The sequence below is a fragment of the Acipenser ruthenus genome, chromosome 2 (assembly GCF_902713425.1).
Source record: "Acipenser ruthenus chromosome 2, fAciRut3.2 maternal haplotype, whole genome shotgun sequence".
NCBI classification, from domain to species: domain Eukaryota; kingdom Metazoa; phylum Chordata; class Actinopteri; order Acipenseriformes; family Acipenseridae; genus Acipenser; species Acipenser ruthenus.
The window spans coordinates 38,508,725-38,534,604 of NC_081190.1; the positions used below are offsets into that span (position 1 = coordinate 38,508,725).

General features: G+C 39.0%; 1 protein-coding gene across 1 annotated transcript in view; it reads right to left on the reverse strand.

Annotated features, from left to right (window-relative positions):
• Window positions 1–22,644: 22,644 nt before the first annotated feature.
• LOC117409445 (NAD(P) transhydrogenase, mitochondrial) overlaps window positions 22,645–25,880 on the reverse strand; it is a 43,607-nt gene continuing 40,371 nt past the window's right edge. The window contains exons 20-22 of the mRNA XM_058995656.1: window positions 25,236–25,354; window positions 24,968–25,083; window positions 22,645–24,778 (exon numbers count right to left, since the gene is read on the reverse strand). Of these exons, the coding sequence (XP_058851639.1) occupies window positions 24,632–24,778; window positions 24,968–25,083; window positions 25,236–25,354 (382 nt within the window). The 3' untranslated portion in view covers window positions 22,645–24,631. The remainder of the gene's footprint in view (window positions 24,779–24,967; window positions 25,084–25,235; window positions 25,355–25,880) is intronic.

A 25,880-nucleotide genomic window follows, 5' to 3' on the forward strand; every position in this document is an offset into this window, starting at 1 on the left:
AATTTTTCTTACAGCTGTCTTTTTTGATAAAAAAAAAGCCATGACTATTAAACTGCAGAATATTGGCTTTGATCTTCTTGCTGTAAGTTGGTTTAAAAATTACTAACAAAATTTGACTCAAAGGGTATTTATTGATAGTACTAAATCTTACCTGGCCATAATCAAAAAGGGGGTTCCTCAAGGTTACATTCTAGGTCCATTCATTTTTTGCATCTATATAAATAACATGTGTAATGTTCTTAAATACTTCACATTTAATTTGTATGCGGATGATACAGCCCTCTAATACGATTCTGAGTTGGTCAAAAGCAGAGGAAGTCTAGTAACTTCCCAGACGTGGACTAGTTTTCATCAAGGAAAGACGGTATATTAAAAATGAAATGCAATGTCTTGGCCAGAGAAGACACTTTGTGCATGATTTGAGAACAATGAACCAGATGTAAATAACTTGTGCAAGATGGGGGAAGAATGAAGCAAATCAATTTCCAAATGGAAGAATAGCCATTTTGTCCCTTGAGTGGTATGTATTTCCATACATATCTTCAAATGTACCGTTCAAAGCATTCATTTTTTGACAATTATGTTTTGTATTTTTGCCCGTACCAAATTTTGGTATTATTATTATTTGTTTATTTAGCAGACACCTTTTTCCAAGGCGACTTACAGAGACTAGGGTGTGTGAACTATGCATCAGCTGCAGAGTCACTTACAATTACGTCTCACCCGTAAGTGACTTGTTCAGGGTCACACAATGAGTCAGTGGCTGAGGTGGGATTTGAACCAGGGACCTCCTGGTTATAAGCCCTTTTCTTTAACCACTAATTCATTTTGTAAGGCCTGGTATTGACCAATTGTTGCATTTCTACTGAACTGTAGAATCTCAGGACAAATCATACCAAGTGTGATATTATATTATGGTTTATTGTAAAGGCTGTGTGGCGGAGTGTCCCGCCCCTATTTATTATTATTTGTATTTTTGTTTGCGGCGCGGGTAAAAGCGCCGCGTCTTTTATTATTATTTAAAAACCCCGTGAGGATGCATGGCTGATCAGCTACTGATTACTTAAATAGCTGACAGTCATGCATCCTTACCAAACGCGTGCAGACTCTGGCCGGGGGATAATAAGATAATTACCAACTAGTTAATCCCTCGGCCAGAGTATATAAACCTGCAGCTCTCTGCACTTGATGTTGGGGTGTTGGAGTAGAGAGTACGGGGAGCGGAGAGAAGGAATAATATTTAAAAAACAATTGCTAATACGTGCTGGATAATCCAGCACGGCACTTACTTGTTTGTTTATTTATTCATTTGGCCCTCGTGCCCTTTTGTTTGTATTTTGTTTAAATATTTTGTTTGTTTATTATTAAATACGCTGAGTGCTTTTGCACTCAGTTTCACCCGCCCATCCACTGTTTTGGAGTCAGTTACTTCCTGGTCCGTGACGTCATCCACCACACCACTGCGAGCCAGACTGTCACATATGGTGTCCTGCGTGGGACAAAACAAACGCCTCCAATAGCCGGACCAGGAAAGAAAAGCTCGTTTTTTTTGTTCGTTTTTTTTTTCAAAGTGTTTTTGTGTGTTTTTTGGGGGGAAAAAAAAAAAAAAAAAAAAAAAATATGGGAAGAAGCGGACGGAGGAAGCAGCAGCTACAGCAGCGTGGGGCCGGTCGCAGGTCCCACTGTAGCTCAACCATGCTGGACGTCTGCCCCACCTGCTTGAAAGGTGAGGAGTGGTGCTTCGCTGTTGGGGAAGTGGGTCACATAGCACCCGACCAACCCCCTCCATGGCAGGAGAAAGAGGAGCCAGAGCGTCCAGTGAGGGAGGACCTGCATCCTCCAAAGAGGACGAATGCACTCTCCTCTGAGGGAGTCTGGGACTGGCTGGTGGAGCCGGGGAGGGATTATGAGGAAGCCCTCCCTGCAGTGATCAACCTCCTGTGGGCAAGAGATGGGGAGCGCTGGGAGGCCTGGGAACAGCAACATCACCCAGCTTCCCTCCCAGACATCGCAGCCATGGTGTTCAACTACCTGGCTGCGGATATGGGAGAGACCCTGCTGCTGCCATCTCCAGCACAAAAGGGAGAGGAGCCATCGCTACCGTCTCCACCAGCAGAGGGAGAGGAGCCATCGCTGCCGTCTCCAGCGCCAGAGGGAGAGGAGCCATCGCTGCCGTCTCCAGCGCCAGAGGGAGAGGAGCCATCGCTGCCGTCTCCAGCGCCAGAGGGAGAGGAGCCATCGCTGCCGTCTCCAGCGCCAGAGGGAGAGGAGCCATCGCTGCCGTCTCCAGCGCCAGAGGGAGAGGAGCCATCGCTGCCGTCTCCAGCGTCAGAGGGAGAGGAGCCATCGCTGCCGTCTCCAGCGTCAGAGGGAGAGGAGCCATCGCTACCGTCTCCAGCATCAGAGGGAGAGGAGCCATCGCTACCGTCTCCAGCATCAGAGGGAGAGGAGCCATCGCTACCGTCTCCAGCATCAGAGGGAGAGGAGCCATCGCTACCGTCTCCACCAGCAGAGGGAGAATGCCTGCTGGTTTCGCCTCCACAGCCTGGGGAGGAGCCCGAACGTCCTACGCCCGAGTGGGAGGAGCCCGAACGTCCTACGCCCGAGTGGGAGGAGCCCAAACGTCCTACGCCCGAGTGGGAGGAGCCCGAACGTCCTACGCCCGAGTGTGAGGAGCCCGAACGTCCTACGCCCGAGTGGGAGGAGCCCGAACGTCCTACGCCCAAGAGGGGGGAGTCGGTGCGTCCACAGCCCAAGAGGGAGGAGTCGGTGCGTCCACAGCCCAAGAGGGAGGAGTCGGCGCGTCCACAGCCCAAAGAGGGGGGAGTCGGTGCGTCCATAGCCCAAGAGGTGGAAGTCTGCGCTTCCACAGCCTTAGGACCCAAGCTGCAGTCCCAAGAGCCATAAGGGGAGGAGTTACAGGCTCAACCCCCTGAATTTTTCTGGGGGGGAGAAGGGCAGGATGCTGGTGTTCCCCAGCAGCCTCTATTTATGCTGCTGAAGGGAGCACGGCACACACCAGCCCAGCCGCCACAGCAGAGGGAGCCAGCACCGCCACAGCCTCCCTCTGAGTGGCCAGCATCCGCCCCATCGCCTCTGCCTCCACCACCACCAGGAGCAGAGCAGCAGGAGCTGCCTCTGTCTCCACCACCACCAGGAGCAGAGCAGCAGGAGCTGCTTCTGTCTCCACCATCACCAGGAGCAGAGCAGCAAGAGCTGCCTCTGCCTCCGCCACCTCCACCAGCAGAGGGTGAATGCCTGCTGGTTCCACATCCACCGTCGTGGGAGGACTGCTTGCCCCTCCCACCTCCACCAGCAGAGGGTGAATGCCTGCTGGTTCCGCCTCCACCGTCGTGGGAGGACTGCTTGCCCCTCCCACCTCCACCAGCAGAGGGTGAATGCCTGCTGGTTCTGCCTCAACCGTCGTGGGAGGACTGCTTGCCCCTCCCACCTCCACCAGCAGAGGGTGAATACCTGCTGGTTCCGCCTCAGCCGCCGTGGGAGGACTGCTTGCCACTCCCAGCTCCACCAGCAGAGGGTAAATACCTGCTGGTTCCGTCTCAGCCGCTGTGGGAGGACTGCTTTCCCCTCCCACCATCGCCCTTGCCTGGGGATGGCTGTTCTGCATCGCCTGGGGCTGCCTTTTGTTCTCCACAGGACACAGGGTACGAGGGAGAAGTGGAGCTCCCGCTGCCGCCTCCATGGCCAGGGGCTCCCCTCCCGAGTTCGCCTTCCGGGGGTCCGCTGCTGCTGCCGTCGCCTTCCGAGGGTCCGCTGCTGCTGCCGTCGCCTTCCGAGGGTCCGCTGCTGCTGCCGTCGCCTTCCGAGGGTCCGCTGCTGCTGCCGTCGCCTGGGGTCGCCAGGGATCCTGCTTCGCCTGGGGTCGTCGAGGGTCCGGCTTCGCCTAGGGTCACCGGGGATCCTGCTTCGCCTGGGGTCGTCGAGGGTCCGGCTTTGCCTGGGGTCGCCAGGGATCCTGCTTCGCCTGGGGTCGTCGAGGGTCCGGCTTCACCTGGGGTCGCCAGGGATCCTGCTTCGCCTGGGGTCGCTACACGATGGCCGGAGCTCCATGAAAGGGAGCTGCCAGAAATGAAGAAAGGGGGGGAGGTCAGGAGACCAGCTCCCCCAGCCGCACTTTCGCGGCTGGAGATCATGTGGTCGGAGCCCCACGGAGGGGAACTGCCGGCCATGAGGAAGGGGGGAGAGGTCAGGAGACCAGCTCCCCCAGCCGCACTTTCGCGGCAGGATAGAGTGTGGCGGGAGCCCCGGAAGAGGGAGCTGCCGGCCACGAAGAATGGGGGGGTGCCAGAGATTCCACCATGGCCACCCCCCAGAAGTAACTTGCTTCCCCCTCTTCCGGGACTTTAAGACTGAGGGGGGAGGTGGCCGTTGGGGCCATGTGTGCTGCGCACAAGGGGGGGCATGTGTGGCGGAGTGTCCCGCCCCTATTTATTATTATTTGTATTTTTGTTTGCGGCGCGGGTAAAAGCGCCGCGTCTTTTATTATTATTTAAAAACCCCGTGAGGATGCATGGCTGATCAGCTACTGATTACTTAAATAGCTGACAGTCATGCATCCTTACCAAACGCGTGCAGACTCTGGCCGGGGGATAATAAGATAATTACCAACTAGTTAATCCCTCGGCCAGAGTATATAAACCTGCAGCTCTCTGCACTTGATGTTGGGGTGTTGGAGTAGAGAGTACGGGGAGCGGAGAGAAGGAATAATATTTAAAAAACAATTGCTAATACGTGCTGGATAATCCAGCACGGCACTTACTTGTTTGTTTATTTATTCGTTTGGCCCTCGTGCCCTTTTGTTTGTATTTTGTTTAAATATTTTGTTTGTTTATTATTAAATACGCTGAGTGCTTTTGCACTCAGTTTCACCCGCCCATCCACTGTTTTGGAGTCAGTTACTTCCTGGTCCGTGACGTCATCCACCACACCACTGCGAGCCAGACTGTCACAGGCTGGTATTACTCTGAGGTAAATACCCTGGAAATGCTGTATCAATTCTAACATAACACTGACATGTTGCTAAAAAATTCAGAATCCACCTGTTTATGTGGTGATTTAGTCCCATGCGAATCAGGCTTATGATGCCTTACAAAATGAATTAGTATATAATAGGTTGGTTTTATATACTACTAGAACCATGCTATTTGGATCTGCACCAAAATTGAACAATGTTAAAAGTAATCTTACTCTTATATCACTAGTCTTGAAACTATAACACAATATAAATACCTTGGTTTATGGCTAAATTCAGTCAGTGCTAAATACCATTTGAACATCTGGTATGCAAATGCAGAGTTAGACTTGTTTTTTTTATACAGACACAGGCAGTGTTTTTCTTAAGAAGATCGCTTTCGATTAGTAACCCAAACGATATTACCTTTAATAGACTGCTGAGTCAGTATACATAAGTGCATCCCACACAGTTCAGACAAAGTTGTTAGAGACATGTGACTCTACCTAGGCACTAAGATCAAATGAGGTGCCTAATTCCTAAATGGAGATCTAATATGGGCCAGCATGCCTTTGTATATCAGGCATCTCATCTTTGAAACTCATCGCCTGTAAACATAAAAATGGCCTCTTCACAAATCACTCCTAAATATTTATTATAAATCTAACCAGTGTTGCAAATCCCATAAATATTGACTACGACCAGGAAATGAAATTGTTTAACCTTTTTATGCTTTCATTTGACTGGGTCTGTCCTGTTTGAATGATTTATTGATTTAATAATGTTATTTCTTGCTACCTCCTCTTGTCAGGACCCCCTTGAAGAGTAGATGTATATCTCAAGAGTTCTATCCTGGTTAAATAAATACATTTGAATCACTCAGTTTTAATGTGAAGTGTATTCTGCATATCAATTGAGCACAGCAAGTACCAATCGAGTTGCATGTCAACCCCACAGTCGTCTCTTTGCCCTTTCATTCCTTGGTCATTCCTATCCAATTAGTTTATCAGAGGGACAAGACACAATATACAAGATTATATCCACAATTCCTGCACTGTGCTGCTAATATCCCAATTCCTGCTGGATTCAATGAACTAAACTGTCTGCAGAGTATTCCAAGTTTGAAATAGCATTATTTACACTGACAATCTGTATTGATGTTTACCTATAAACCAATGTTGTAAATGATCAGTCAGACAGCAAATACCTAAACACTGTAATAAACCATAGCATCGTCCACAAATAAGTGGACCGGAATGTTTATCGATTGTAGCAGGTCGTTAAGAAAACAGAAAACAGCAAGGGGCTCAAAATTAAATCTAGGGAAACCTGTGGATAAGTATTATTTGATTATACTTAATTATACTTTAGCAAACCTTGAAATTCACTGAAAAACAGTTAACCAAAATCTCATCAAGCGAGCTTCTTAAGAAGAAAGTCATGGATGCTGCAATTAAAATATTAAGACAAATCAATATATATTAGATGGTTCCAGTTAGATAATCATTCTCAGTAGACACTATGATACAGTATTGTGCAATGATAGTGGATTATGTGTTATTGGGTAAGAATCACATAATGTGTTAAGTAAATAAAAAGGCAGGTTCTGTGACACTTCATTAAATGTTAGTTATTTGTTAACTCTGCAGTTACCAATAAAATACACCTTAGAAATTGGAATCTGTAGACTACAATTCATTTTCAGTAATAATAGTTTTATCTTTGTGGTGGCGGTAGCAAACTGTATTCATTTACACAGCAAGGAGGACATTTTTTAATGAAGCCACTAGGAGTGCCCTGGAGGTTTTTTTTTTTAGAATGTCCATTGCAGGTTAGAAAAATGATATTTCTCACAGAGACATCAACAATTTATCGGGATACAATATTAACATGCACTAGCCCTCGACGAGAATTCTGACACAAATGGTATACGTATACCTACAGTAGGGGGACCCTATGGATCCTGGTTCTCTGGGACAGTTTGGGACCGTTCTTTTTTTACAGTGCATTCTGAAACTTGTAGTGCTGCATCTGCAGAGAAAGAAAAGCTGAATTTCTCAGTGTGTGTGTGTATATATATATATATATATATATATATATATATATTATAGTTAGTTATAGTTATGTGATAATCGAAAATCTGTCATGCTTTTTATGCATTGTAAACTGCAAAATTACAAAAACAGTTTTAAAGGGTAGGAGAGAAGAAATGCTTCACAAACTTCAATCCAAGCAGTGTTCTGTTTCTTCTCAGAGTGAACCCAATGGAGCAGGGCTGCGTACACTTTAATATGCAAACACGAAACTCCACCGCACAGGGCCTGTTTATTATCCAGCTCGGATACAGAAAAAATCCAGCTACAGTTTTTTTTTTTCAACTTTTGTACAGTTGACCCCCTGCAAAGGGCATATACTGTAGGTGATGTAAAGGTCTGTTTGTCTATCCATCCACTTACATGTTTGCATCTATCTGGAGACATGCTTATTGTGATTGAACATTGCATTGCATTTCTTATTCTTTACAATTCTCTACATGATGTTCATACATGTCATGGTCGTCACGTTTTTACGGTGGAGATGTATGTTACTGACATACTTTATAAGGCATGTATGCCAATATTAGTAGTAGTGGCAAAGCAAATGAGTGTGCTGTAAACATACAGCCATGTAGTAACAGTTAATGCAGTTAAGACACCATGACTACAAATTGTATTTAAACGGTAGGAATCAGTAGTTGAAGTTATTTTTTTTTAGAAAATCATGCTAAGACTTTTCCCCAGAATACAGTACATGCAGTTAAGCTATTTCCTGACCTTATAAAAAAACATTCATCTTTTCCCTAAACTCATCAAAAAGCACTTAGCTGTCACAGAAGGAAACAGTTACAAAATCATACTTCAATTCTGTTTCCCTTTTGCATCACTGTATTCATATTAACCTCAGTTAATCTTCTGTATACTAATCCACATTGCACAAAGGGTGGGGTGCATTACATACAAGTGATTTTAAAAATAAAACAGCTCGAAGCTCTCCTTTCCTAGTGCTGTGGTTTTCAGCCTTTTTTTTTTTTTTTAAACTGTACCCCTTCTGTCTGAAGGTTTCATCTCAAGTACCCCTTTGCAATTTACACTCTACTGAATGGTACCAGAGTTGCAATAAAAGGCAGAATAATCTGATTAACAAATGTATTTATTTCCATGTGTTAAATATATCATTTATGTCACAACAGTTTTTCTTAAAACTTTTAATTACTAGTCTTTGGATATACAGAATCAAAAGACAGTGTTTGGGGATCTCTTTGATAAAACTATTAATAACTAACAACTATAATAACTAACAACTTGGTATTAAAGTCAACATAAAAATGATCCAAAGGGACTCTATAACTTTGTCGCTTTGCACTATCTGTAGTGTTTTCTTCCTTTGTTTTTCTTTTGCAAGTATCCATTTTTGACTTGAGAAACGGTACACAGGATAATCGGGATGTACTCTAAAACACTGAAAACAATTCAACCAGCCTCTTGCTGTTACTGCAGCCGCATTAGAGATTTGGTTTAGAGATAATATATAATACCATTAAAAAGATAATGATTTTCTTTTACTTTCATTGAAATGTTTGCATTACTGAGTCAACCTAAGCCCTTTTTTACTCTCCTTGCTGCACTTTTCATCATCTTCATTCCACAAAATGTAAATCAAGACATGACGGCATTATGTTATTCCATAAGTATCTGGTTTAAAAGTGGCAAACACATGTCCAGATGTCTACAATCCAATCTTACGTGTTGAGAAAATGTTTTTCAATCAAGATACATTGCAAGATATTGTTCAAAAAGGTTCTCAGGAAGGACAGTACGGGCCTCAAAGGAACAATTAGCAATCATTTCAAACCCATATAATGTTTCTTTATCAGATGCATCAGAGAAAACAGTTTTTAAAGAGATGAGCTAAATGTTATCTTTTCCAGCGATTACCCATCAGACTGAATGCTACTAATACATTTTGTTTTCTTTAAAACACTCTTCCTACGGGTCTTCAGTCTTTAACACTTACAAAATGTTTCATCAAACATGTTTCCTGTATTTTATGAGCCTGTTCTTCTCCTGCTAAACATTTGTCTCTGGCAGGGTGCCATTGCTCATCTACAGTCACGGCTCATGCTTTTTAAAAGAGGGGTACTTAATTATGAGCCTTACTAATGCTCAATGCTTTCTAGCTTTTATTGGGTCACTGTTCTTCTCTAAGCTTACACCTGCACTCAGCCACTTGGACAGTGCGTGTGATTTCAAATTGCTGCCAATTTCTACATTGTTTCATCATATAATCATCAGCTTCAGGTTTGGCACAAGACCACTTGAAGCTGAACAAAAATACCCTGAGGCCTAGCTTGACTCCTCAAAAAGGTTTATGGTCCTTGCACAATAGCACTTGTACGATTTGACAAGTTAGCTGTAGCATATAAGACGTGCCCTGCCAAGTGAGTGTTTGAACCTTGAGCTTCAAATCTGATGATGTTCAAGTGTTCTATCCATCTCATTAGGTTTATACGATTCAGTTTAAGTTTTGCTCCATGCCATACAGCATGTTCCCTTCCAGCACCGGACCTATTACTTAGTATTTGGCCGCTTGTGTAGTCCCTTTCCATTTACTAGACATCCATCTTGTGAAGTTACTTTATCGTTTGTCTCATTATGAATCATAATAGAGATGTCAATCTTTTGCAGCTCCATCTGTCATAGTGAAGAGTGAGTTTACTTAGTATACACCATATTACACAATTTTAAAAACCCAGCAAAACCAGAGTGTTTATAATGGCATAGCTGCATTATTAACAAACTAAGTAGTACAATTTTTATGCTACAAGCCAAGATATGCATGTTTAATATAGCAGTTATATTTTTCAATCTTTAGCAGTTTATTTCTTAGTCATATTCATATGGGTTGTGACCTCCTCAATATACAGTATCTTAGTAGATAGATATTATGCACTACATTTTTAAACCTCCAATTTTGACCTAATTATACTATTGGCTGTTTAAGGAGAGGCTCATTCAGATTGTATTTATCTTTCTGAATTCTTCTCCTCAAGTTTTCAGTTTGTAAACTAGCCATAGCTATTAAACACTCAATACTGCACGAAAAATGTTTCGACTGGAAGTTATTTAAAAAAAAGACATTGAAAAAGACTTCTAGTCTTGTCATTGAATTAAGTTTCTTTTAGTAATTCCAGGATTTGTGTAATCTTATGAACAGTCCCTCCTGAGTCCTGGCTGCCATGAATGAGAGTCGTCTGCTAATTCCCACAATCCTGCTGGACAATAACGTTGTAGCGTTGTGGAGTGCACAACAGCTAACATTTAGTTTATTAGATAGAACCACTTGCTTTCTGCAAGACACCTTTACAGCAAATAAAATCCTTCTAAAGAGGCTTTGGATTAGCTTTCCTCACTAGAACAATGCTGTGGTTACAAGTGTAGATGACAGGGACTGGACAATAAAGCCTCATATGCTGTACCCACCTGAAATAAAAAAAATAAAACAATATGCACCCATCCATACCAGTCTAGGCTCTTCTGGGATCACCTACAAAACATTGACTGTCAGCCATGTTCCACCCACTCGCCAGACACGTCTCCAACTAATTTCTTCTACCACCTTGTTAATACAACAAATTAGAAACATTCTTAACAATCACCATTACTGAACTTTTGGTCATTTATAAATGTTGGTGTTGGAAATCAGTATTTATTTATAGTACTGATTTACTCTAAAGCCCCAAACATAGGTATCATTAGTCTAGACTCGGTTATTTTTGGTCAACATATTTTTTTTCTTATTGAACTAATGGTTTAGAAGGATATAAGTATACAGTAAGTAAACTGTCTCAGTTTACTTTCAATTCAGTCATTTACTGCCAGACACTGGGGTTTAAACAGTCCTGTCAAGTCTCAAGTCTCAGGGTTTAATTACATGTTGCAGCTGTCTTAAACCCCATGCACTGTCTTTTGTTTTGGACGATGCCAGTGCCTTGGTTAACCCAGTAGTGCTCTCAACTGCTGGAAGGCTGCAGATACTAAAGAAAGATGTAATAATACAACAACAGTAGCACCCTTGGATTTTTTGGGGGATTACCACAGTGTAGGCACAATTGTAGGGTCCTAATTATCGTATTTGTATAAAATCGAGAGTTGATTGGATTGTAGCCAAATGCATCTGTAAGGTTTATAAGAGGCTAGGGGTGTATGATAAAAGTTTGGTGCAAAATCAATGTAATTATCCTGGTACCATGTAAAGTGTGACGAAAGGACAGACAGTCAGTGCATAAGAGACCCCATAAGGAGGGCCCTAAAAAAAAGGGGGGGGGGGGTGCATATTACTGGACAGGTTTCTCTAACATGGCTGATCCACAAAGGCCTAGATGGCTTTCAACTGTACCCACTCAAATGTTAATTAAATACCCACAAAAAATATGTTAATTATTATCTTAATTTAACATATATATATATATATATATATATATATATATATATATATATATATATATATATATATATATATATAGTAGCGATCTTGGGGGGCGGGGAATCAGGAGAGTGTAGAGGGGGTGTGTGCGTGCAAGGGGTTGCATGGTGTGTGTGCAGGGGTTGCATGGTGGGTATGCGTGCAAGGGTTGCATGGTGGGTATGTGTGCAGGGGTTGCATGTTGTGTGTGGAGGTGTGTGGAGGGGAATTGGGGTGCAGGTTTGGCGTGAAGGACATGGGGGCAGGAGTCTGAGTAAGGGGCAGAGGGAGCGAGGGGATATAAGGGGGTGCGTGGAAAAGACTGGGAGAATTGGAGGAAGAGTGACAGAGGGGTGTGTGGGGGGAGATAGAGAGAGAGAGAGAGTGGGAAAGGACAAAAGGAAACAAATAGGAGGCTGTGTGGTCCAGTGGTTAAAGAAAAGGGCTTGTAAGCAAGAGGTCCCCGGTTAAAATCCCACCTCAGCCACTGACTCATTGTGTGACCCTGAGCAAGTCACTTAACCTCCTTGTGCTCCGTCTTTCGGGTGAGATGTAATTGTAAGTGACTCTGCAGCTGATGCATAGTTCACACACCCTAGTCTCTGTAAGTCACCTTGGATGAAGGCATCTGCTAAATAAACAACTAATTAAATAGTAATTGCAACCATTTTATTTCATTTTTAACTCCCAGTTCCCTTCCCTCACTTTATGATTTTATTTGATTAATTATTGTATGGAAATAAATGGCTTGAGCCTTCATTACTCATGGTTTCAGTCTCATTTCTGTCCCATATATATATATATATATATATATATATATATATATATATATATATATATATATATGTAGCATGTGTGTAACAAGCATGCCTGAAAAGCCTTGGGTTACATCTCTTGTATACTACCCTGGGAAACACTACATTGTCAACAATATCCCCTTCAGTCACTGCGTGCATAACTGAACCACGTTAAGTCTCCTATGTATCTCGTGTATGATGCATATGTTTTTACAAAGTTTTGGCAGAGCAACTTCTCAAACGCCAAAGTAAAAAATCATGACTGATGAGAGTATAAAATGTTTGTATTGCCTGAGTGTACTGTGCAACTTGTATTTAACAAAATAGTACATATATAACATGCATACATTGTCTTGAAACTATGACTGGTCATTACTGCATAGGACCAATAAATTGCTGCAGAACCCAAATGGGATCACATCTTTCTGTCATGCTTGACTGAACGTCAGCTCAACCAGAGAAACTACCAACTAAATTGTAGTGAAAAGTTTGCTGGCTATTCTATTCTTGCCTCATCTGGGTAATTTATGTGTACTTTTTATATAACTTATACATCAGTTATGAAGAAAATAAAAAAGTAATGATGCCAAATGGCTCTATAGAGCTGAATGAGTTAAATAAAGAAACAGAAATTAAAGAATCTTGAAGAATTACCTTAGAATAAAAGTAATAATGCATACACTTAATGAACAATATCTAGGTAATGTACACCATATTTATATAATCCCTGATGCCAAATATTATTTAACAACATGATTTCACATGATGATGGTTTCCTTCCTCCTACACATTTTATTCATGTTTATTTATATTTTGGCAACAGGTTATCTAGAGCATAAAAATGAATGAGTAACACAATAGAAAATGATAGACAGCAGCAGAATTCAAAGACATGATGTGGTTTCACAATTACAAGCTGCTTAGTGGTATATATTGAATGTCTATACAAAACCGTAGTAACTAAACCGTAATCCCTTTTTCTAAGAAAGCCCTGGAATTCTCATGGGTATGTATTCATGTTTATATCCCAATGCAAATAGCATTGGTTAAAGAGTAAATAGTGGGGTTCCGGAAAATATAGTGTTACATGTCCCCACGTGCTGCTACAACTGTTTAAATAATGTATCTGCAAAATGTCTGCTCCAGTGCACTGATAGTGTAAGGAATATTGACCACATTGTCAAACAGGTAACACAGCAATAACGATCCATGATGTGGTACTATACTGAAGAGCCAGAGCACTTTTTTTTTAAATCGCTCTTCCTACTTTGATTTAGAGGACAGTGCACTAAAAAAAAGCTTTGAAACAGACTTTAAAGTTATACGTGTAAAAGGTTGTCAGGATGTTAACAATGAAAATAAAAATTACAGGCACATTATTTAAACAGTTGTATAACGCTATATTTTTCAGAACCCCATTACTTACTCTTTAAGGTAGAAGCAAGTATGAAAGAAGAAATAAGTTTAGACAAATCTTTCATTTTGGTAAAATGTGTGATGAAAAGGCATATACTGCTATTGGTCCTAAATTATCAGACTATAATAGATTCTGTTGAAGGACACAATTTGAGAATAAGATGGCATTGTATGAGGCAACAGAGTAATGTATCAATCAATTCTTGTTTAATTAAGCCTTGCGAAAGATCAATTAAAGAATGAATTGTTTCATCTCTATAGTCTAAAACACATTTATACCTCCAGAGACTCAGTCAAAAATACAGCATACCTAACACATAAAATGGCTTTGGAAACAAAATGAAAATGAAGCCTGGAATTAAAGCAACTGTCTAATCATCTGTAGCTTTTAGAAAGTGGGTGGAAAAAACGGTTGCAGGTTATTTTTCTATAATTCTAAATAGTTTAAAATGTTGTCTTCCAGCCATCAAACGTACTGTACGACTTGAACACAACAGGAAGGTCTCAATTTTCCTCGCTTTGCTGTAGGCTCTTTTTGTACTTGGAAATAGTTTCAAACCTCTCAAAATATCCTGTATAATATAATATGGTCTGAAGTCTGGTTTTTTTTGTTCTTTTTTTTTTAAATGTAGTTTGTTGCCTTTTTACTGAAGAGACATGTAATGCATGTTTAACAAGATTTTTAGTATACATGTAGAATAGCTGTGTATCTATTTCAGGTAAAGCACAGCTCTGTAATGTCTAAAACAGCACCCCCTAGTGGTGATAAAAGCGCCTCCTTGGTGTAACTAAATACATTTAGGTTGTTAAAATGGAATGGCAAAAGGTACAGTGGTTTTCTTTCAATCCATAACTTGTAAAAAAAAAAAAAAAAAAACACGCAGGCTAATATTTCCTAAAATAACACATGCTCATATCGTCAAAAGATTGTAAAATTTGGTTTGTTTTGAGGTAATGATTTTACTTGAATTGCAGGTTTTCTTTGACTTTAAATTTTGGATAAGGGAATATGAAATAAAAAAAAGGCTTGCTTGTTTTTATAAGCTGAGAAAATCTAGAGATGGTAGGATTGTTTGTGTGTGTGTGTGTAGATTATATATATATATATATATATATATATATATATATATATATATATATATATATATATATATATATATATATATATATATACTTTTTTATTGTCAGCCATTCACGTAAACCAAAATGAAATTGGAATTATCAGATTTCATACCATAAAAAAGTATTGTATTATGGTTAGGACAGATGTTTATACAGTGTAGTAATACATACTTACTTTAAGTTCATACAGTATGCTTTTAAGCAAATTCATTTTCTGTTATTTTTTAAAATGTTTATAATAAAAACTGAAAAAGAAATGTTCCCCCAAGAAACAGAGAGATAAGATAAGAATTGAAAACTGATTTACTACTGACTAAGGTGCTGGGTGGTCAAACTCATGCTTCGTTGCAAGGTAGCACCACACCTTATCTCAAACCCTTGGCTCATTACATACCCTTTATCTTTAAGTCAGGTATTTTTAGTTCAATCACTTTAGTAAATACATTCACATTAAAATATCACTCTCACTATGTCTGCTAACAAGTCAGGTAAAGTCCATTTAAAAACTAAAAGATGTCCTGTGAACACAATAATAGCTCTGGAAGATCAAACACCTGTGATAAGAAAACGGTGCAAGATGAAATGTACCTTGTACAAGAATGCTAACCATTCAAAGTTTGAAAAGTAAGAAAATTGATTTTCATAAAGAGCTTTGACTTTAGGTTCTCTATCTTCAGCAGGATACAATCATTGTCAGTTGGCACGACTCGGTTTAAATCGTATCTTTCCTGTCTTGCATTGATCAGATTTCATTCCAGTAATACCTTACTTGCATCGTTTGACAGAAATTAAGCTACACCCAGTCTGTGAATGTTCTCATTTTCTTCAGAATAGAGGATAATTACATCTTTCATTTGTAATTTGTTGGTTCCGGTCCAGTGTGTCTATTATGTTTCATGTCTTTGATCTTATTTTTCTTTTTTAGATGTTTTGAATGGTATTCTTACATTTAAAAATGTGATGGATGTTATCTGTCACTGTTGTGAAAATTGAATGGAGTTTATCACAGTTAATCTCACCACTACCAGTTATTTAGGGTCTTCTATGGATTCCATTTTCAGTGTTCTTTCTGATTTATTTTGCTTAATATCTTTCTTTCAACAGTGTACACCAATGGCCAAACGTTTTGCATCACCCTATAGAATTAACATATTTTGCTTCATAAAGTCAAATGAAACATGCTGAATAATTTTACTTTAACATATTGAATTACATACAGCTTTGTAGTTTTTCATATACTTAATGAAAAATGACATTTTGAAATCAAACATGAAATACTGCACTACTATTATGGTTTCCGGTAGACTTTTGCAATATAATTTTCTAGTTTCTTTGATTACATGTTAAATAAAATATATACATTATGTTCATTCATATATACAGTTGTAATCAAAAGTTTACATACCCCAATGGATATTTATAATTTCTAGAAATTTCTCAAAAACAAAGAATTATAGGAAAAATCTTTTGTAGCAAAAGTTTTGCTTTTGTGGATGAGGAAAAAAAATTATATCAGCATTTTTTTTTGCAAAATTCCAAAAATGCTAATTCAGAAGTATTCATACTCTGACAAGGAACATTAAATTAATAGCTAGTTGAGGCACCTTTAGCAATACTAACCTCTTTTAAACGATTACAATATTTGTCAATTAGTTTTTGGCATGATTCTTTAGTGATTTTTGACCATTCTTCAACGCAAAATTGTTCAATTTCATTAAACTTCCGAGGACTTCTCTTGTGCACAGCCTTCTTCAACTATAGGAGGCTGTGTGGTCCAGTGTTTAAAGAAACGGGCTTGTAACCAAGAGGTCCCTGGTTGAAATCCCACCTCAGCCACTAACTCATTGTGTGACCCTAAGCAAGTCACTTAACCTCCTTTTGCTCCGTCTTTCGGGTGAGACATAGTTGTAAGTGACTCTGCAGCTGATGCAAAGTTCACACACCCTAGTCTCTGTAAGTCGCCTTGGATAAAGGTGTCTGCTAAATAAACAAATAATAATAACTCATACCAAAGATTCCCAATTCGATTAAGATTAGGACTTTGACTAGGCCATTCCTGAACCTTGATTTTATTCTTCTTTAACCACTCTGAAGTAGATTTCGATGTGTGCTTTGGATTGTTGTCGTGTTGGAACATCCAGTTACGCTTTAAACCAAGTTTTGTAGCGGAGGGTTTCAGATAATTGGCCAATATTTTTTCGTATGCTATGGAATCCATTTTACCATGTACTGAGACTAAATTTCCTGTGCCATTAGAGGAAAAACAGCCCCACAGGAGGATATTACCACCTCCATGTTTGACAGTAGGTAAGGTGTTCTTTTCTTTGTATGCCTCACCAGACTTTCTCCAAACGTAACAACTATCAGCATTACCAGATAGCTTGATTTTTGTTTCATCACTCCACAAAACCTTTGACCAGAACTCATATCCATCATTCAAATGCCGTTTTGTAAACTTCAAGCGATTGTCCCTTGTGACGTTTTCCTAAGAGTGGTGTTTTCCTTGGCTTGCGACCATTGAGATCTTCACCATGCAATACTCGACCTATGGTTGAAATGGAAACCCCAGTCCCACTTGCAGCCAATTCACTTTGAATATCTTTGGCAGTCAATCTCGGATTGTTATTAACCTTCCTCACAATTCTTCTACTTGTTCTTGGTGAAAGAACCTTCTTTCTTCCAGACCGAGGGAGCGTTGTGACAGTACCATAAGTCTTAATAATAGAAACGATTGTTGAAATTGGGATACTCAAATGCTTGGAAATCTTCTTGTATCCTTCTCCAGCTTTATGACAATAAATAATTTTCTGTCTAAGGTCTTCAGATAGCTCTCTACTTTTTCCCATATTGACATATTGGTAATGACAGCAATCATCCTATGCCACCCATTTTATACTCTCAGAGTGTTCAACTACAAACCATCATTTTCTAGATTTTTCTAGAATTAGGTTCTGCATTATCATATTGAAATTTCTAGCACTTTGTAGACAATACTATAATAGCATCAAAGGATATGAATTTCTTTTTTTGTTTGTTTAATTATATCTCTATCCTACAATTCTAGGTGATGCAAAACTTTTGGCCATAGCTGTAGACCTGTCCTATAGAAAGGTCTAGAATTTGTTTTTTTTTCTGTAGAAGACAGAATCTAATTGGTTAATTGTTTGGTTTTATTTTACTGGTCTTTTCGCTTTTTTTTATTTGTTATTGTTAAGTGCTTTGAGATAGCCTTGCCATGAAAGGTTCTATATACAAATAATTTGATTGATTCTTTTTTCAGTTACATACCGTAATCATCAAAGCACTAAATGGAGAAACAGCCTCTATGTCCTGTATCTACAAACCAGTTGTAATTGGTTGGTGACAAAATGCTAGACCTGACCAGAAGCTCCAAGCAATCTATTTCTTCCTGACCAGAAAGAACAAATAGTACATGCAAAGGGTTAGACTTAATTTAGCTATTGGTAGAAGCAATATTTATTGGATATTTACAGTAGTACTAAAAAGAAACTTGGTTAGCAATGTTTATTGTGTTATATGGACTTCTTACCAATGCATTTGTCTAATATTAAACAGTAAGTACATTTCTTTCTAGTTCTATTGTGTAACCTGTCATTGGGTTTTTAGAGCTATGGTCAAATGTATTGGAGACTGAAAGAGGCAGGAGGGCTGTTAAAATGTAACAAAGATTACGCCAATGTTACATGAATGCACACATTTTTTTTTATTAAAAACCATTTATTTAAAAACTTCAAAGCTAGTTTTTTTGTTTTACAATTAATTTTTGCCATGTTTGTTTCTTTTTGTTGAACATGAAAATTGGTAGTATTATTTAATACACAGTTTGGATGTGTAACTATCTGATTATGCCAAAAAACATGCCTCCATAACAATTTTTCACTTTCAGAATTCACACAGCTGAATCAAATCTATCAACACCTCTCTCTGGATTTTTTTTTTTTTTTTTAATGTGGAAGGGTGAGTCGTTTTTAACCAAACTGATTTTCCTTGATTTCTTATTGTGTAATCCTTTAAATTTGTAATGCACATTTATCACACACTATACCATTTCCATTTTTTTGTTGAGAAGGTCCTTACCCAAGAAAAATAAGTTTTGAAATTTTCCAGCACCGGGCTATCTTAACCAAATTTCAGCATCATATTTTAGCCCAGCCAAGGTACGGAAGCTAACTAAGTTGCCTGTGCAAACTGCAATGCACAACTTAAAAGTTGTCAATTTATCACTGGGGTTGGGGATGTCTGAGAGAGAATAAATAATCTATATTTTTTTATAGATATTCTTATAGTAATTGATTAAAAGGAAATAAATAAATAAATAAATAGGCATAACAGGTAACCAGATTAGGCCAGTTAATATTATTAGGAAGAACCATTTGAAAGCCAAAGGTTACATAAGGTTCCTTTAAAGGTGGTTAAAAACAGGTCATATGTTTACCAACGAGTATATGAACATGCAGCGCTTAGAACCGATGATTGCATTAAATGACACCTAGAGTGAAACAAGGATAGACGGCATTGCTTTATTGTGGCTAAAACATGGATAAAGACCACATTTAAAAGGAACTGTACATGATAAATGAGGTAGACATTGTCCTCAGGCTTAAATATGACGCCAAATTTTGGTAAGATAGCCAGGTGAAAAATTAAATAAACCGCAACTAGATTTAAATCAAATTGACTTTTATGGCAGCCCCTAATGATCACAGGTAAAGATGATGCCCCACTGTACAAGGATGGATTACAGTAGCTCTGGTTTTCTCTGATCAGCATCCTGAGGTTAGTCATCTGTAGCTGTAATTACACTGTAGTCCCACAACTGTGATATTGGAGCAGGCTGATCTCATACACAGGAAGGTTATGTTAGCCTCCTTGTGTTAAGAATATAATAGGTCATGGAAAAGAGTAAGGAAAACAGTGTGGTCTGCTCAGTTATCCAACATCTGTGCACTGCTGCACTGGGGTAATCACTTTACATCCATCCTGCAAACACTATTATTTTCTTTAGTTTGTCAACCCCTTTGTTAATGATTCCTATTATGGTTTATTAGTATACAGGGTGGGCCATAATTATGTGCCCTAATAGGACACCAACAGACCTGTTTGCTTCTTTTCAGTTGTAAACTCATGGGGAACATTAAGGTACTGAACTGTGCTGAAGAGAAAGGGTGCATAAATATTGACCACCCTGTATAATGCATTTATGCAATTTGGATTACACAGATTACAGAAGCAGTTAGCAAAAAGCCCATATGGTAATGTTTCTGAAATCTCTTAGGAAATAGGTATTGTATTTTCTTTAAGTATTTAATGTTTTTTATTTCTATTTGTAATAAATCCAGTTTTCAAACCGTAGCAGCACCAACATCATGGGTGAAAGTGGCCAACGATCACTTTGACTGAAACTCCTGGGGTAACTGCTGCTAGTGGTAATAGTGCAGAGCGGACTATGGCGGGTCAAACTAATGTTCATGTAGTGGCCAGTTTATTGTGGGTTTTTATTTATTTTTAATTTTAGACATATGGCGTCTTATGAACGACTTCCTTTTTTTACATCTGTTTATAGGCAAAACCATAACAAAACATAGAATAATAGTGTGTTTGCAATGAGCAAAAAAAGTAGTGGCAGATATATAGTTTGCCTCCCCAGTGCCAATGGTCTCAATCAAGTTACAGTTCAACAGGAGAAAAATATGCTAAAAGGTCACAAGTCATCAAGTACATCCAAAAACATTACAGTTCCCCCACCCTCCCAGATTTGTTTGGCATTTCCACACGAATCATAGGAATTTTGCCATTTTGACGGAATTCCGTCTACAGACAGAGCACTTTCACGCATGCAACATCTCAACTAAGCAGAGCCAGGTCTGTTAACCCCAATGTCATGGATCAATTCCAGTACTGGTCAATAAAATACTGGCCTGGATAAATTCATTCCCTCCTCAGTCTCAAAATAAGACTAATTCCCCAATTAAAAGAGAAGTCAGGGGAATGAGATCACAGGAAACTATACTTACTGTATTAAGCATATCAATTAATCTATGCTGCTTAAATAATAACAGTTTTAGGACAACCAGCACAGGTCATGTTATGCTGCAGCCTCAACGTTAATGTTATGTCTGGAAGGAATCCCATCTTAAGGATAACAAAAATAGTTGCAGAACACATCCTTTCCACAATCAATACCCCACGAAATGTACAGTAGCAGAAAGAAGCAACCATTTTTAGTGGAATGAATATAACTGTTGATCTTACAAAAGTAGTAAAGTAGGAACACTGAAGTCCAAAAATGAAAATTCCAACTGACATTGCACCATTTTTCTGTCGAAGTAAAAAAGTTTTTTAAAATACTGTAACTCCATAAATCCTGCATGCGTCTCAATTTTGCAGTTTTAAAAGAAAAACATGTTACAGAAAATATGCATTTTCATTTGGTACTACACGGCTTGCCAACAAAGATTTATTTAACCTAGTGTAATACCACACATCAGGTTTTAAAATAAATACCTTTTAAATGTGTTGTATAGATCTCAAATATGCAGTTAAGTGCACACCAGGTACAATTTATGCCATTATTTTGTTAGCTACAAATCATTTTAAACACCTTTATCAATCTGGTACATAGTTTAGTAGTACAGTAGTCTCCACGTACAGGAACACCTCCTAAGAAAACACTTCGCCAAAGGGAACACCCTTGTGGTGAAATTGATTTTTCCCCATTGTAAATGCTCCAGCTAAAGGAACAGGAACTTCACTTAAAAACCCCTTCATGGCACCCACAGGGATTGTTCACAACGGATACAGTACTTTTCGTAACCAGATAACTCAAACATTAAAATGGTTTATTCAGTCTTTTAAAAAATGACTCATCACAAGTGTCTTGAGGCACACCGATTGGTTTATTCAATCTTTCAAGAATCGCGATCATATCATTGCCTCGTTTTGTATTCCGATTTCCACAAGTACACCTCATCGCTTCAAAATGGCATGTAAACAAACAGTAAAATGCACCGCTGTTTCTCTTGCTACAAAATGTTGGAAATTGTTCGAGCTCTTGAAAAAAACTTGAATCAGGCACAAGTCGCCAACCAATTTGTGTTTTCCCATTCTGTTAAATAATGTTCTGCTTGTCTTGAATATTGCTCCTGTACATCTAGAGCTGCTGCTGCATTTAACATGTGTAGGGATGCTGTGTTCATTTATTTTGATAGTTTAACATTAGTTGGTTTGTTACAGTATTATTATAGTTTATTAACATAGACTTGCCTATTGCTTTTCTCTTATTCAGCTTACTTCATATGTTGATGCTCGTGCGTCATGACAAGTAATACATATTTATTTAGTGATTCATATTGGTGTCTGGTGGTCAACTCTTGTCTAAGACAACACTTCACTTGCTTCCCAAGGGGTGCTCTCTTAGCCCGAGACTGCTGTATAACAAACCTTTGAACAGTGTTGGAGAGACCACAGCAAGTCCATTTCAACACATTCATAGTCACCAATTCACCAAAACACACTAGTTAAAACTGGGCTCATGGTATGCAAAGGTGTTCTACACTCAGTGGAAAGTTTAATACCTGGATGGGGCTGCACAAGAATAGTCATCTTGTGATAAAGCAGCGTAAAGACTTCCAATCCTCTGCTCTAAATACTAAGCAATACCAAACAGGCTTTTGGTCTCTTCATTCTGGGCCGGGTTCAAAACCAGGTTCACCAGGTGAAAGATAAAGTGGCTTTGCAAAATAAAAGGCATGACTTCTTGAAATCACCCCTACTGTATAAAAAATAAAAGGTTAAAAAAATGAAAATAGGCAAGAGTTCTTGTCAGGTCATTTATTAGGTTTGTGATGTTCCATGATACAACACAGCCTGAAGATTAATATCAGTTCAACACTCTCCACAGCATGCTGAATTCATCATTTTAATGTCTTTTTTTTCTTCCAAAATGTTTACAGAGCTGGTATTAAAAGAATTTACAATCTAAATAAAAACGGACACAGAAAATGAAGAAAAGAAAATACTAGAAAACTGACTGCAGCCAGTAAGACCTAAATACTACACCTACCCAAGTAATTCATTGTTCCTTTTAGTTATTGACCCTTCCCTTTACTGGAATTGAAGGGGCAACTTTTTTAAATACTTTGTAAACTACGCCGTCAACTGTTCCCAAACTTTTTTTGCAATGGTGCACAAAAATAGGACACCTTTTAACCAACACAGCCACTCCGTTTCTGAAAGTGAATAATAGCTCTCTGGCACCCTTGACATCCCAATAAGTAGCACTTTGTGTTCTACACAAGCAAAAATATCCTATTCTGTTTCAAGTCAAGCAAGTGTATGCACAAAATCTGTAGGAGTTAGTGCGAGTTGGTCTGGTTACCAGATTTGGAGGTAGGGAAGTTGTGATGGTAATGTTTCTAACTGTACTTGAATGTAATACATGACATCAAGTCCCATATAATCACATTAAGGTAGTTATATAAATAAAGTCAAGATGCTGTCAGTTTACAGACGACCTAGAAGTTTAACATTTAATTCCCCAAGAGGAATTCCCAAATTACAAGACTAATTGTATTTTTTATAAAGCTATTTTTATATTAAGCATGAGTTAAAAGGTATATCCGATTGTGCCAGCAATAGTGGAAACAAACAGAAGTTACAAAAGAAATAAAAGCTGTTTACAATTTAAGTGTTGAATTGGTAACATTTAATGCTTTGCAATTGAAGTGCTGAGTTACTAATATTTGATACAATGGCCATTGAGCTGTATATCTAATACTAAATAATTGTTACAATATTTATATGCTTCACCACTGGACTGGTTTCTAAGCTGCACCAGTTTAATTATTTGTTATTTATTTTTTTTAAGTTAATACTAGCTGGAAAAACACAACAGTACTGGGGTATGTGGCTACTGGTACCAGTGTATCACTTAAGCTTGTAAGAGAAGATGCAATAATTTTTTTTTAAAAAAGACAATCAGTAAATATTTCCATATGTTAGAAACTACCGAATTTTACATTCACTTTTATGGAGCCTTCTTAATTGATATATAATTGTACTGTGTAGAATTTTTTTGCTTACTGTATGCCAGTTTCACCAACTTAATTTTAAAATTCATCCTGCTGTTAAGTAAAGCAATACTGAAAACAATACAAAGGTTTCCTGACGAAACCATCCATTTGTCGGGTGCAAACTACAAAAGTATCTAAAGCTATATATACTAAAATAAAAAAAACACAGCAATCTTGAGTTTTCTTTATAATAACAATTAAGTCAGGAAAAATAGTGATTTTTTTTTTGGTAAAAAAAATAAAAATCAAATCCCCTTGTATTCTGATTACATGTAATACATTATGGTGATTTGGAAACTAAAACCTACAACATTTGAAAATAGACCAAACTCTAGAATTATTCAATATTTCCGTTGGAATCCCTTACACTACAGAAGCAAGTCATCTGTCCAGAAATCTATTTCAAAAAAATATTTTACTGGTGGATTAAATAATATAAAACGTTCTTGAATCATTTTCAACCTTAAGAAATATGGAGTTTCAGTTTGTGAAAAATCTTATATTCCAATTTAAAAAACACACTGGAAACTGCACACATTATACTAAAATTGGACAGTCCGACATTTCATTTCATCTACTACTAATAAAAGCTATTGGGAAGACACCAACATAATGTGTGGAACCATCCTTTGTGGGGACCCATCCTTTGATTACAAGATCTGTCTGTATTGTATATTTTCGGTAATTAGGAGATTTGTCTGCCGTTTGCTGCAGACTGTTTATCTGCCTCTTCACTGATACGACTCCCGGACTTTTGACTGCAGAGCATCGCAGGTCTTCTTGGCGTCACCCAGCAGCATTGCAGCATTGGGCTTGTAGAAGATAGGATTGTCCACAGCTGCATAGCCTACTCCCAGGGACCTCTTCATTATAATGATCTGTAGACAGCAAGAAACGTCAAAACCCAGAGGAAAGGTTGAATGCTCAGTGTGGTACAAGCACTTTCTTTAAATTCTTAACATTTCTGCTTTAGGACCTCCTTCAGGTATGCTTTGCAACCTGATTTATCCGACTGCTGTCTTAAAAGAAATTATGCAAGTAGCTGAGAGCCCTCATATTTTACTCACCTGTTTCGACTTCCAGACTTCCAGAACCGGCATTCCAGCAATGATGGAGTTCGGGTCCTCTTGGGCCGCTGAGTTCACAGTATCATTTGCACCAATAACCATAACCAGGTCAGTTTCTAAATGTCAAGAATAAAACATGCCACTTTTAGCAAAATATTCTACCCCTTGCTAAGAAAAAAATAAGAAATATAGTAAACCTTATGCACAATAGTACACAGCCTGGAACACAGTCTTTATGTTTAACTAGGCTCATGACGGCAGATTATACCTGGGAAGTCTTCATTGATTTCATCCATTTCCAGCACTATGTCATAAGGAACTCCAGCTTCAGCCAGCAGCACATTCAGCTGACCAGGCATTCGGCCGGCTACTGGGTGGATCCCAAACCTACAAAGATAGCGGGAGAGTTTGTACAGGTCTCCAGCCTCCTGCTTAAGTAAGTACTCAAAGGGCAAATGTGGATTAGAGTGACAGGATCTGCCCCATGCACTGAATAAGAAACAGCAGAGTTTAGAAATGGCACACGCTTTTGAAATGTTGCTTGCACTAGTCTTTTCATTTGTATACAAGAAAGATCCCAAGTTCCTTCGTCTACATGCTGTATGTGGTACTGGACAAATAACCTTTCAATTCTTTAAATCAAAATGTGAATCAGTAGCGTTTTACACTCCCCCCTCCCCCTCGCCAGATGAAACACCAACACACAACACTGGCTGTTTGTCAAACATAAGAGGAAAATTAACTACCATCTCTTGACTCTATCCTGAGTCGAGTTTGCTGTGTCAAATTAAAAAGGTACAGGGGGGACGGACGGACGGACACAAAAAAAAGTAATTTCTGAAATGCATAAAATATCATCAAATTTGGCCATTATGTGTGTCTGTACAGCATGTCAAATGAAACGGGTAATTGA